This window comes from Blastomyces dermatitidis (assembly GCF_000003525.1).
Source record: "Blastomyces dermatitidis ER-3 genomic scaffold supercont1.7, whole genome shotgun sequence".
Taxonomy (NCBI): Eukaryota; Fungi; Ascomycota; class Eurotiomycetes; order Onygenales; family Ajellomycetaceae; genus Blastomyces; species Blastomyces dermatitidis.
The window spans coordinates 2,901,364-2,912,243 of record NW_025544780.1 but is presented as its reverse complement, the minus strand read 5'-3'; the positions used below and the strand labels follow the sequence as shown (position 1 = coordinate 2,912,243).

General features: G+C 45.5%; 4 protein-coding genes and 1 non-coding gene across 5 annotated transcripts; 3 read left to right on the top strand and 2 right to left on the bottom strand.

Moving 5' to 3' along the window:
• The first annotated feature begins 13 nt into the window (after positions 1–13).
• On the top strand, positions 14–110 carry BDCG_17427. The gene has a single exon. It is a non-coding gene; the product is annotated as a tRNA-Ala (tRNA).
• On the top strand, positions 25–2,265 carry BDCG_06944 (3-oxoacyl-acyl carrier protein reductase). The gene is made up of 4 exons (XM_045422704.1): positions 25–421; positions 474–1,215; positions 1,311–1,713; positions 1,813–2,265. The coding sequence occupies exons 2-4, from the start codon at positions 535–537 to the stop codon at positions 1,968–1,970; spliced, it is 1,242 nt and encodes a 413-aa protein (XP_045278286.1). The 5' UTR covers positions 25–421; positions 474–534; the 3' UTR covers positions 1,971–2,265.
• On the bottom strand, positions 1,173–5,804 carry BDCG_06943 (ubiquitin-like 1-activating enzyme E1 B). Its single transcript, XM_045422703.1, has 10 exons — positions 5,259–5,804; positions 5,023–5,193; positions 4,721–4,957; positions 4,542–4,666; positions 4,421–4,485; positions 4,074–4,353; positions 3,833–4,008; positions 3,658–3,770; positions 3,264–3,604; positions 1,173–3,187 (listed from the first exon to the last, which is right to left on the bottom strand). The coding sequence occupies exons 1-10, from the start codon at positions 5,310–5,312 to the stop codon at positions 2,890–2,892; spliced, it is 1,860 nt and encodes a 619-aa protein (XP_045278285.1). The 5' UTR covers positions 5,313–5,804; the 3' UTR covers positions 1,173–2,889.
• A 1,441-nt stretch (positions 5,805–7,245) lies between these two features.
• BDCG_06942 (uncharacterized protein) lies at positions 7,246–8,808 on the top strand (the record flags this gene model as incomplete). Its single annotated transcript, XM_045422702.1, has 4 exons — positions 7,246–7,666; positions 7,770–7,924; positions 8,012–8,243; positions 8,321–8,808. 4 exons carry the CDS (start codon positions 7,246–7,248, stop codon positions 8,806–8,808), a joined length of 1,296 nt encoding a protein of 431 aa, XP_045278284.1.
• A 259-nt stretch (positions 8,809–9,067) lies between these two features.
• On the bottom strand, positions 9,068–10,858 carry BDCG_06941 (uncharacterized protein). Its single transcript, XM_045422701.1, has 2 exons — positions 10,577–10,858; positions 9,068–10,455 (listed from the first exon to the last, which is right to left on the bottom strand). Exons 1-2 carry the CDS (start codon positions 10,759–10,761, stop codon positions 9,201–9,203), a joined length of 1,440 nt encoding a protein of 479 aa, XP_045278283.1. The 5' UTR covers positions 10,762–10,858; the 3' UTR covers positions 9,068–9,200.
• Between the last annotated feature and the right edge of the window lie 22 nt (positions 10,859–10,880).

Sequence of the window (10,880 nt, the reverse complement as noted above, 5' to 3'; positions counted from 1 at the left end):
GACATCTTTCCATGGGCAATTGGTTTAGTGGTATAATACCCCCTTAGCACCGGAGATCAGCTGACCCGACGACGTGGGGGTGGTCCAGGGTTCGATTCCCTGATTGTCCATTCTTTTTTGTCTTGTTTTTTTAAAAATTTTCTTTATCGAAACCATTGTGATCGCTATTTAGAACTTGGATTAATTTTAGCTATATGGACGATTGAGGATGTTGATGTTTTGTTTTTTGGTGCGACTAATTCTAATTTTTATCATATCATATCATGAACGAGCTTGTATTGAGCTCCTTGAAGAAACGTCACACTTTGATTACCCATCTATTGCTCCCATCAGGTAGAGTGAAATACTTTTATCAATAAGGCATTTCGTAACATATATATATATCTATAAATCATAAATCTATGTATATTCAGATGGATGGGTGAGTGACGGGCCGTCCACTACTTTTTCACTTTACTAACTTGAAAACGCAGGAACCATCGTCTACCGCTTCAATAATCATTGTTGAGTGTTGTTACTACATAAAAACTCACTATGCCTCCCGGCCTATCTTCATTTCCTTCACGCTTCCAGTCTCAGGGACTGGTAGGCTGCGGTTGTTGGATCTCCGCAGCCCTAAGTCCTCAGGTACGGGGTGCGACATGTTCACTCTCGAGACGAGACCGACGTGCGATCACTTCCCAGTTATCAGTAGGGCTAGAATTTCGCCATTTACAACAGCTGCAGCTTTCCAGGAGCTACTCAACAAACCATGACCGGACCAAGACGTCAAGCATGTTTAGCCTGACCTCAAAGTGGCCTCCAAACCAGCCACCGCTCAAAGGGCTAACGTGTATGGTTACGGGGGCCTCGTCTGGTATTGGCCTTGCAATTGCACGCAGATTTCTACGCGAAGGTGTAGAAAAGGTGATTCTTGTCGGGAGGAGTAAACACAGGCTAGAGGAAGCTGTTAGGGATCTAGAAGGAGACAATGAGTTATCATCACTCGACAACCTCCCGCAAAATGATGGAGTGGATATTCGTGACGAAGCAAAAAGAGCAATCTCGCCCATCCAAAGTATAGAATACGATAACGTGATACATGATCAACCGCACGACGTCAGCATTGCGGCTGCGAAGGCCTGCGAAATATCTTATTTGGGAACACGCTTCACACTCGCCGTCGGGGATGTCGGAAACCCAGCTTTCTGGGGTGATGAGATTAAGAAATTAATGGTATATATATCTATATCTATATGTCATACACCTTTAGACAAACTGAACCTCTGTTTTCTGTATAGGCCTAATACAAACACAAAAATCACGCACAGGACACCGTCGACATCCTCACCAACGCCGCTGGAATCTCCTACACCTCCCTCTTCCCGCTAACTAAAGACGAACACATCACCACCATGCTCCACACAAACCTCCAAGGCACAATCTTCGCCTGCCGAACCATGGCACGGCGCGCAATGCGGTCCCCATCCCGCCAAAAATTCACAGACGAAAACGCCACCAATAAAACCCCTTTCACGAAATGCATTATTAACATATCCTCGCTCCACGCCATGAAGGGGGGTGCCGTGGGCGCCGCGACGTATGCATCCACGAAGGCAGGCGTAGTAGCGCTGACGCGCGCGATCGCAGCGGAGAGCGCAGGCGCAAGGGAATGGGCGAGGTTGCGAGCCAATGTCATTGTGCCGGGGTATATTGAGACGAAGATGGTTGAGGGTATGATATCCAGTCTTCTTGTTCAATTTGGTTTGGTTACGTTAGTGGCGGGGAAGATAGTTAACGTTTGCCCATTTCTTTTTTTTCAAAAATCTCAAGACCTAAACGCCAAAGTGCGCGAGCAGGCGCTACAATCAATTCCGTTGCATCGTTTCGGCACACCGGAAGAAGTTGCCGATGCCGCAGTTTTCCTCGCGACGAACCAGTATGCTAATAACTGCGTGCTGAATTTGGATGGGGGATTGAGTGCGGTGTAGATGTGCGCTAATATGGTGAGGAGGAAACTTATATAAATAAATAAAGGAAAGAAAGGAAATGGAGCTTGCGTTATTCTCACGTTTCAGAGCGGCTTTATTTTGGTTCAAAGGCATGTACCATATACTTTTTTATCGTATGTAAGGGTATCGGGTGGAATTATGTCTAGAAGCAGAGCAGAGACATCAATGAGAATATAATACTTTCTAAACCTGTGTATATTCCTATTTCAGGGCTTTTAGCACAATAAAACGACCTAAGATTTTATGTTCGTCTTCTTATCCTCTGAGAAAAAACACAATATGCAGCCGCTGGACACAAATGCAACTTTCCATCCCCCGCTTAACCTGAAATCAGCCGACCTGCTCCACAGATATGCAAAATCTCTGTAGAAATGCAGACAATGTGGAAAACAAAAATGAGAAGAAAAATAAATAAATGAATAAAATATATCCATCCATACCAAGAGTTTACTTACCTAACCAGCCAACCATATATCCCGAAAGAAAAAGAAAAGGAAACAAAGGTAATATCACAAGCAAAATAGGCATAAAAAAGAGGGGAAGGGGAAGAAGCGAAATTTTCTGTTCAAAGCATGCTTTTTATTTCCCTTTCTTATTTTTTCTTTCCACCGTAGAAAAGAAATTGCGCTGTGAATGGCGGGCACATGAATGTATGCAATTACACAATATTTGAAGGGGTACAACATAAGGAGAGAGGGGGAAGAGAACGGGGTGGTAAGGGCTGGAGCTTCCCATCGAGGAAGCTGGAATCTCGAGTACAGCTAAGTAATGAAGGCTGTACTTCTCATGCATGCGATCGAATGCAATTCAAGAAACTAGAGCTTAGCGAGTGCCAAATTTTTATCGTGCTTGTTTTATTTTTTTATTTCCTTTGCGTGTTGAAATCGAGGCTCAATTTTCAGTCATCATCGATCAGAATAGTTCCGGAATCGTCTTCTAGGATGATAGGCTTTTCAAGGAGATCACCGTCACCAGCCGCTACGGACATTTTCGCAAGGCGCTTCGCCGATTTATCGTCCTTGTCTTCCAGATTTTCGTCTGCTTCCCGTTTCCGCTTTCCTGTGACGGTTCCGTTGGCTGGCAAGATGGCCCCATTGACGTTTACCCCGCCATTAGCATTGTCAAGGGCTGGTTTTCTGGGTATGACCAGCTCTGTTGAGAGGGAGATGGGTTTTGCTGTTGTGTCGGTTGATGATCTATATTTTTATTGTTAGTGAATAGACTTCCGGTAGACGCTCGACCAAGAACATAAACAGTGATAAATGTCCTTACCGTTCAAACACAAGCAAGTCCAAGTTCACTCGAGTATTCTCATCTTCCTCATCAACAACCGTGAGAAAACTGTCATTTGAAACTCCCAAATCTTTAAGTTTCTTCGGTAGGTTGTCATCGAGATCCGGGTCGTAGATGGTCCCCATCTGGTTACTGATGGAGAGTTCTTCACCGTACCCAAGCTGTCCACGAAGAACATCGTAAACCAAATCTTTCAGTGTTGCTTTTTGGAGGTCGATTGAAATCCTTCCTTGCGCCACGCTGCAGACTGGGCATTGAGGATTAGGGGGGCTCGTATTTGCAGTATTTATAGCGCGGGCGCCTGACCGCTCGAGGAAGACCTGCTGCTGCGTGAGAAATAGTAATTTGAGACCTATAAAGAGGGGTCTCTGACCATCTTCGCTTTAGAATATTCGTCCTTTAGCACTTTAAACGCCTGTAAAACACACATTGCTGCTGTCATGGCATTGGTCGTGGCAATTGCTGGTATGATATTCCCAGCCATCTCTGTTCGCAGAGTTGATTCGATTAGTCGACGGATTTACAAGGGGGTTTGCTTCAGTGCTCACGTTTTATCTCAAATTTCGATTTCATTTCGATTTCGAAGATATAAGATCGGAGATTCGCGCTTGCGGTGACAAAATCGAGGGCGTCCTCGTCATCCTTATCGAAAGTTATAATAGGTTTATGTCCATCCGCAGCTGTAGATTCGAGTCCCTGCAGCCTCCGTGATAGACGGCCAAGACTATATAATGTCAGTTTATCGCTTCAAAAACAGCAGCTGCACGCACTGAAATGAGATAGTAGTACCTGTCTTTAAAAACTGCGAAATTCTCTACCAGACTCCAGACTTTCTGGTCATCCGAAGATATAGTTGAGTCCACCGCGGTCGCTTCTTGCTGTAAGGGATCGAATGATAGGGGTTGCGGAGGCTTTCTTGCCTTCCACATATCCTCCATTTTTCGTAGTCGGTCCACATCTTCATTGAAAACCTTGGTGAAAACTTTTTCCGCAAAATTATCAGACCCCATTGATTGCCGAATAGAAAGTAAAGCTTGAGCCTCTTTTTGTAAATTTGCAATCTCCTCCGCTAAAATAGATGGTGTTAGTGGTCTTATGGAGGAAGAAATTCATAGGGCTTCCAACCATATGCATACCATTTTCGGCGTCTTCAGAATGGTCGAACTCCTCCGGATCGCTTTCGCTTTCCCCAAAAAGCTCTCTGAGAGTCTTGTCAGCGGGCTCAAAAGATTGTCATAAGGATAGGAAGAGTCTCACGGTAATAGGTAGCTCTTTGCCCATACGATGCAGTGTATGGACTGACTTGGAGTGCTCCGTATTGTGCATACCGGGAATGACTTTGGCACTTGCTTCGGATTGCAGTCATAACATTCGGTACGTCCCTAGCTCGTGTAAGCCTCTATGCCTACAATTGGAAAAGGCCCCAGTATCCCCACCTTTTTTATGACCTGCACTTGACCGTTGAAACCTGTCGTGCCGCTTTCAATCAGAGGAACGTTTGCCGCTAGACACATGCGATTCACGTGCCTGCGTGCATCTAGATTGTCCAATGCATTGAACACGATATCAAATGACTCAAAAAATTCAATATTGAATTGCGGGTCTTTAATATTGGCATGATACGCGTGGAGGGAGGCATCTCGACGAAACTTGCTGGCGACTTCCTTTGCGACCTAATTGACGAAAAATCATAAAATTAGTGATGATAAATGTAGTATAAATGTTGAATAGGACATACTAATGCCTTGGACTTTTTTATATGCTCCTGTCTGAAGAGGAATTGTCTGTTCAGATTGCTGAGATCTATTGTGTCGAGGTCTATGATATGGATTTCCCCAAACCCGGTGAGCACAAGGTTCTTCAGCAGCTCACAACCAATGCCACCTGCGCCAACTAAAAACACGCGGGACTAGATAGAATTGATAAAAGTCAGCCGGGATCAATATATTTCTGGGTTATTGCCTGTTGAAAAACCTTCTTTATCTTGGTTAAAAGAGAGCCCAGTGGCTGGTGTTGGAACTTATCCATGCTTGAGTTAGAGAGCTTCCATACGCGCTGCGCGCAGAGGATGCGGTGAGGGATGACGGTACAGGATGCTCTGGAAAGTGAACGTCCAAATGAAGCAGACGAGGATGCTGTAGTAGGTAGGGAGCGGTTGACAGGTCCAGTCCAAAGTGGTTTGTTCACAGCTTAATTAAAAAGGAGCTTCAAGAACTGGCGAGGAGGCACTTGGTCTTGGCAAAGATGGATGCGACGCGACAGGAGTGACATCAGAACAGAAAAAATGAAGATCACAGCAGAAAGAAAACCAATATTGGCAACACAACAGAGACCTATATACCAATTCACTTCAAACTCACTTCTTTGCTGCCTCTCCCTGCCTTGGTATTGCTTCTCATTGTTCCTTTTTTTATCTCTGTCCTGAAAACACCTTCAATTACATAGTCACCATGTAATTAACAGCCAAATGCTAGCGTTAATGGCCAAAAAAACAATTCTGATTTTTCTTCTTCTTTCTTCTTCCTTGAAGCAATTGCATACACTCTAATTTGTTACTATGATAGCTGGAATAAAGAATCAAAATCTGGTGGAATCTTACAGATATCCTGACAGCTAGCAATTAAAAGATTTTTGTGCCTAAAAGGAGTTATAATTCATGATCATACTATTTTCTAAAATCACTACATGAACTATATATTATTCAAGTATTGCTTATTCATTATGGTTTTCACTGGATAACCTCATCTTGTGCTGAGACATAACAGCTTGCATGTCATGTATCATTTATGAACAATCACCTCAATATTGCTTCATCATCTCAATGCAACAATCTCATCAATTGCCCAGAATTCTCTAAACACAATATTGTTTTTCATGAGTGAAAGATAAATAGTAGATTTAGCATCAATGTCAATCTTAGTCAAGATAATCTCACATTCCTGAAGCATCACTGGAAATATCTGCTGGCAATTTAAGTCCTAAACTTCAGCATCCCAGCTTTGATAGAGCATTTTGTCATATGCCTAATCCTTTTCCACTGGCAAAATAAGCATTCCACCAGCCTCATCAGCTTCTTAAGACGAGGCACCGACCTTTCAAGGGCGGGAATCGTGAGCGTCTCTAATAAGAATGTATGCTGCGAACATGTTTGCAGGAAACTCTACCGGTGCACGGCACGGCCCTCACACAAGGCCAGGCTGTAGTAAGTTAGTAACACACCCGGGCATAAGGAGGCATTTTAGTACCGACAGTGTTGTAGAGCATAGAAGCAGGTAATCAGCCACGGGGTTTCTGATTCGCGCACTTCAACAATATCCATAATTCCTGTAGCTCTTCATAGAATAATATGGAATGCGAGGATTCTCTGGATGATTCGCGGCTCAAAAACAGAAAATTAAAGTTCGTACGGGATCCACAGAAAGCGAACTTTATTTTGACCCACATTCGCGAGAGTCTAAACCAATTACGACATGGCGGGTGTATTTTACCCTCATTACGTAAGTTTCGACATCAAGCACCCTTTTTTCTTTTTCGGCCAGTTGTTAATCAGGTTCATGATATTTCTAAATTCTCAATTTGATATTGAATTGACAGAAGGGTTTCACTATCAAATTCACTTGTCTGTATTTGTTCTAATATATTTTTTCTTGGTAAACCTCCAATTTTCCTCTTCCGTGCAAGCAGTAATTCAGTCAAGAACTGGCCTGCCCCTCTTTTGAAACAGCGGTCTATCCCTGCCTCTTCCCGACAGATTTAAGACCACTACATACAAAAAGCACTGTGGTTATCATACAACATCCGCGATGATATGATATCAAAAGCGTATATAGGCTGAATTTTCTATTTTCGCTTTTTTTGTTTTCGGTTTCCGACTTCTTTCTTGTTACCTGAGTCCACTAGAAGAGCTGGCGTAATAGGCATAAAACAAACCGCCTGGATCTCAATATCCAAGAAGGAAAACATGTCAGACGATGAAGCAGACCCCGAGCTGCTGGAATTGCTCCGCCAGTCCCTTGGAATCGGCCGCGCAGCCAAATCAGGGCCTGCCTTAGACACAAAAGTGCTTGCCAGCGCCCAACATGTCTTCGACAACTCTATCGACGTGGCACTGGACCCCTTCAGGACTAAAGCCGCAGCGGAGACCATCTGGCAGCTGATGCAGAAGAAGCGGTATTCGACGAAGAAGTGGGCAGAGCATGAACTGCACCCGCAGACCAAGGATGAAAGCACAGTCGATTTCATATTCACGATGGATTTGCTGAATTTTAGCTTCTGGTCGGATGAGACGGATGAGTCGAAGCAGTTTGCTATAGAGTATCGAGGGAAGAGGTGGAAGGGGTATTGGAGCCTAGTGGCTGCGTTGCAGAGGGCGCTTGATGAAGGTATGACAATTTCTTTTCTTTTCTTTTTTCTTTTCTTTTTTTTCTGCTGTAGGAAATGAAGGTAGTAATATATTTCTTCGAGACATGAAGCTGAGATTATCAGAGATCCCAATCACGAGCTCTGATTTCTGGCAGAACGAAGACGAATGCACAGACGAAGTTTTGCGCCATGTCTTCCGATCCGCGACGGATGAGGAAATCCCCATGTTCAAAGAACGTGTCGATTGTCTCCGTGATGCTGGGAAGATTCTTTATGATGTGAGTATTCATCTGTATATATATATATATATATGTATATATAAGCGAATACTGACGTTGGAATAATAAACTAATTTCGTGTTCTAGAAATACCGCTGCAGCTTCACAACCTGCATTGAAGAAGCTAACGGCTCTGCTGCAGTCCTCGTGAACCTGCTCGCAGATAACTTCCCATGTTTCAGCGACAAGATGCGGTTCGAGGGGAGGGAAGTACGCTTCTACAAGCGCGCACAGATCCTCGTCGCAGACCTCTGGGCCTGCTTCCGCGGCAAATCCTACGGCAAATTCCACGACATAGATAAACTCACCATGTTCGCAGGTACGTTTGTTTTATATCTTCTTCTTGATATATTTTCCTTTCTTCATTCTAGACGGTTTCTAACGGTATTGCTATAGACTACCGCATCCCCCAAATGCTACATACCCTCGGCTGTCTACTCTACTCCCCTCCACTAGAAACGCACATCCGCCAACGCAAAGTGTTACCGAGCGGACACAAGTGGGAAACCGAGCTGCGCGGTACAAGCATCTGGTGCATAGAGCTGATCCGCCGAGAGATCGAGAAGCAGCATGCCAAAATGGCACGGCCGGGTACATACGCGGAACTGACGCCGCAAGCAATCACGGCGTCCGGGTCGGCGGTGGCGTCTGGATCTGTTTCTGTGAGAGGTGCTGGAGGGGAGGAGGATGTGGGGGATGATGAGAAGAAGCAGCTGTTGGAGAAGGGCGATGGCGAGGATGACGAGGAAGAAGAGGATGAGGCGTATCCATTGGGTGTGAATGCGGTCTTGATTGATTTTCTCCTGTATGATACAATTAAGGAGATGGAAGGGGAAGGGAAGGAGACTATCCCGCATCATCGGACGAGGAGTATCTGGTACTGATTTCCTTGTTGCTGTCGCGCGGAAACAAGCCTTGTTATCTTCTTCTGCGTGGAAATCGTTTCAGTTTTACTTTTTATTTTAATTTCCGAGTCTATTAGCGTTTCTTATGATGTCGGGGTTTAGATGGCCGGATTTGTCTTGACGCAATCATGTAGATAAATCCTTTTATCTAGACATGGCAATTGGATCAGATGGCGTTATATGGTTGGTTACCAACTCTTGTTCAATGTAGTACAGATTCTCGATGCCTTTCCCTGCTTCTACGTATGTAATTTTTGTTCTGAACATTCTACACGTCTAAGAAAGTCAAGAAGGGGTATCAATTCCATCTATCATACATCATATTTATAAAAGCACACTATCTCCCACAAACTAACGAAGATCGCTTCTTCTTATGCAGAAATCATCCCATTTTCAATAGCACGTATCTTCTCCATAACCCCCTCCTTCCACTCTAAATACTCCTCCTTCTTATCCTCGCTCAACCAATTGAGACGATCCTGCATCATGGTGCCCAGGCCAGGCTGCAAACCGCCATTTGCCTTCGCACCACCATTTTCGCTTCGCCGCTGATTTTCTCGCCGGATCACTCTCCTCTTTTGCGGGCTAACAATGTCATCGTCGTCATCGTCATCGTCTTGGTCGCCTGCTCCTTCTGCCAATTCCGCTTCCAGATCTCCATTTACATCGTCACTAACCCTCTTCGCAGGTCCAGGTATATTGTCAAACCACTCCGTTCCCACAGTCCATTTCTGCGTCATGATGATGGAGAGCCAGACATCCACGTCCTTTACGTATGTTTGCCCTTCCAAGCCAACGCTCGCTAGCGCTGCAGTAGCCATTTCCACATACGTATCCACGTCCAAGCTCTCAGCTGGAGGTGAAGTTGAGGAGGACGGCGAGGATGCGGATGACGACTTTGCCGCAACGGGCCGCCGACGAGCAAGCACAACGAAATACACAGCCACGATCAACATGGTGATTCTATCTATGTAAGTCTTCTCATCCTGAGCCTCAGGCCCATGCCCCTTCGTAGTCGTTTTCGTCCCCGCTGTGATAAGAGGGGAGAGGAATTGTGTATGTTTCCGATCCCCCGGCTTCGCCATTTCAGAGATGTAAGAGAGAATCGACGAGAGCCCAGCAAAGATATGTGGCGGTAAGGAGGTCGAGACTGCAGGGCGCGAGAGGGGCGTTGAGGTAGCTGTAGGCGTAGCCAATGCTTTACATACCCGTCGAATAAGCGGCATTGTCCACGACGGAGCATCTTTCATTGCACTCTTGCTAGAAATCCCATTGGTCCCCCGTCCGTGCAGCGATACCTTCGACCGACTATTATTCGTTACCTTCCGCGATGGTGTTGTAGGAAGAGGGCGCTTAAGTGGGGAGCCATTTGCCGTCGTCGAAATGGCTGGGGAATTATTCTTTGACGGTGTTCGCAGAGACATGGATGCGCCTGTGGGTTTTCTTGGTGTATTTGGTGCGGAGGTATTAGGGCTTGCGGCCGCGGTGCGGGAGTCTCCTCGACTCGAACCCGTCGTGGATGATTTCAGTAGGGCCTGCTCGAGATATGTATATATCTTCTTGTATACGCGGGGTGGACATGGCGGCCTGCCCAAGAGAGGCGGCAGTTTGAGAGGTTTCCTTAATCTACACATAGATATTCACATGTACATGGATGTACATAATCGCGCTTGATTAGCTAGTGATGGATGGGATTTTGTTTCGGGGCTTTCTCGTCTGGATAGGAAGGGGGAGGAATCCAACCCACCGCTTGCAAGCAATTTCTGCGCAGACGTAGGACCTAGCGATTTCTTCTTCTGGTTTCAAGCTACTGCCATAGGTGCGCGACTGAGCGAGGAGACTTGAGGCATGTTTGACGAGCTCTGGCGGGAGAGCTTCGGCATGGGTGGGGAGGAGGCTTGCTAGAGCTTGCTCAAGGGATTTGTTGCTCATGGCTGCGGGCGAGCGGGACTGTGAATAAGCATGTATGGGATTTAAGATTTCATGCTTTCATGAGCGTTATCCCGGTGTCCAGAGGGCTTGTTTGGTGTTTTGGGTGATGATGATTGTTT

Excerpts from the sequence above, each read along its gene's own strand:
- BDCG_06944 (XM_045422704.1), top strand. The coding sequence starts at position 535 with ATGCCTCCCGGCCTATCTTCATTTCCTTCACGCTTCCAGTCTCAGGGA. Across the intron at positions 1,216-1,310 it reads ATGAGATTAAGAAATTAATG|GACACCGTCGACATCCTCAC; the intron begins GTATATATATCT and ends AATCACGCACAG. Across the intron at positions 1,714-1,812 it reads TGAGACGAAGATGGTTGAGG|ACCTAAACGCCAAAGTGCGC; the intron begins GTATGATATCCA and ends AAAAATCTCAAG.
- BDCG_06941 (XM_045422701.1), bottom strand. The coding sequence starts at position 10,761 with ATGAGCAACAAATCCCTTGAGCAAGCTCTAGCAAGCCTCCTCCCCACC. Across the intron at positions 10,456-10,576 it reads GCAGAAATTGCTTGCAAGCG|ATTAAGGAAACCTCTCAAAC; the intron begins GTGGGTTGGATT and ends ATCTATGTGTAG.
- BDCG_06943 (XM_045422703.1), bottom strand. The coding sequence starts at position 5,312 with ATGGATAAGTTCCAACACCAGCCACTGGGCTCTCTTTTAACCAAGATA. Across the intron at positions 4,354-4,420 it reads TTCTGAAGACGCCGAAAATG|CGGAGGAGATTGCAAATTTA; the intron begins GTATGCATATGG and ends CATCTATTTTAG. Across the intron at positions 3,771-3,832 it reads ATCGAAATTTGAGATAAAAC|AGATGGCTGGGAATATCATA; the intron begins GTGAGCACTGAA and ends CTCTGCGAACAG.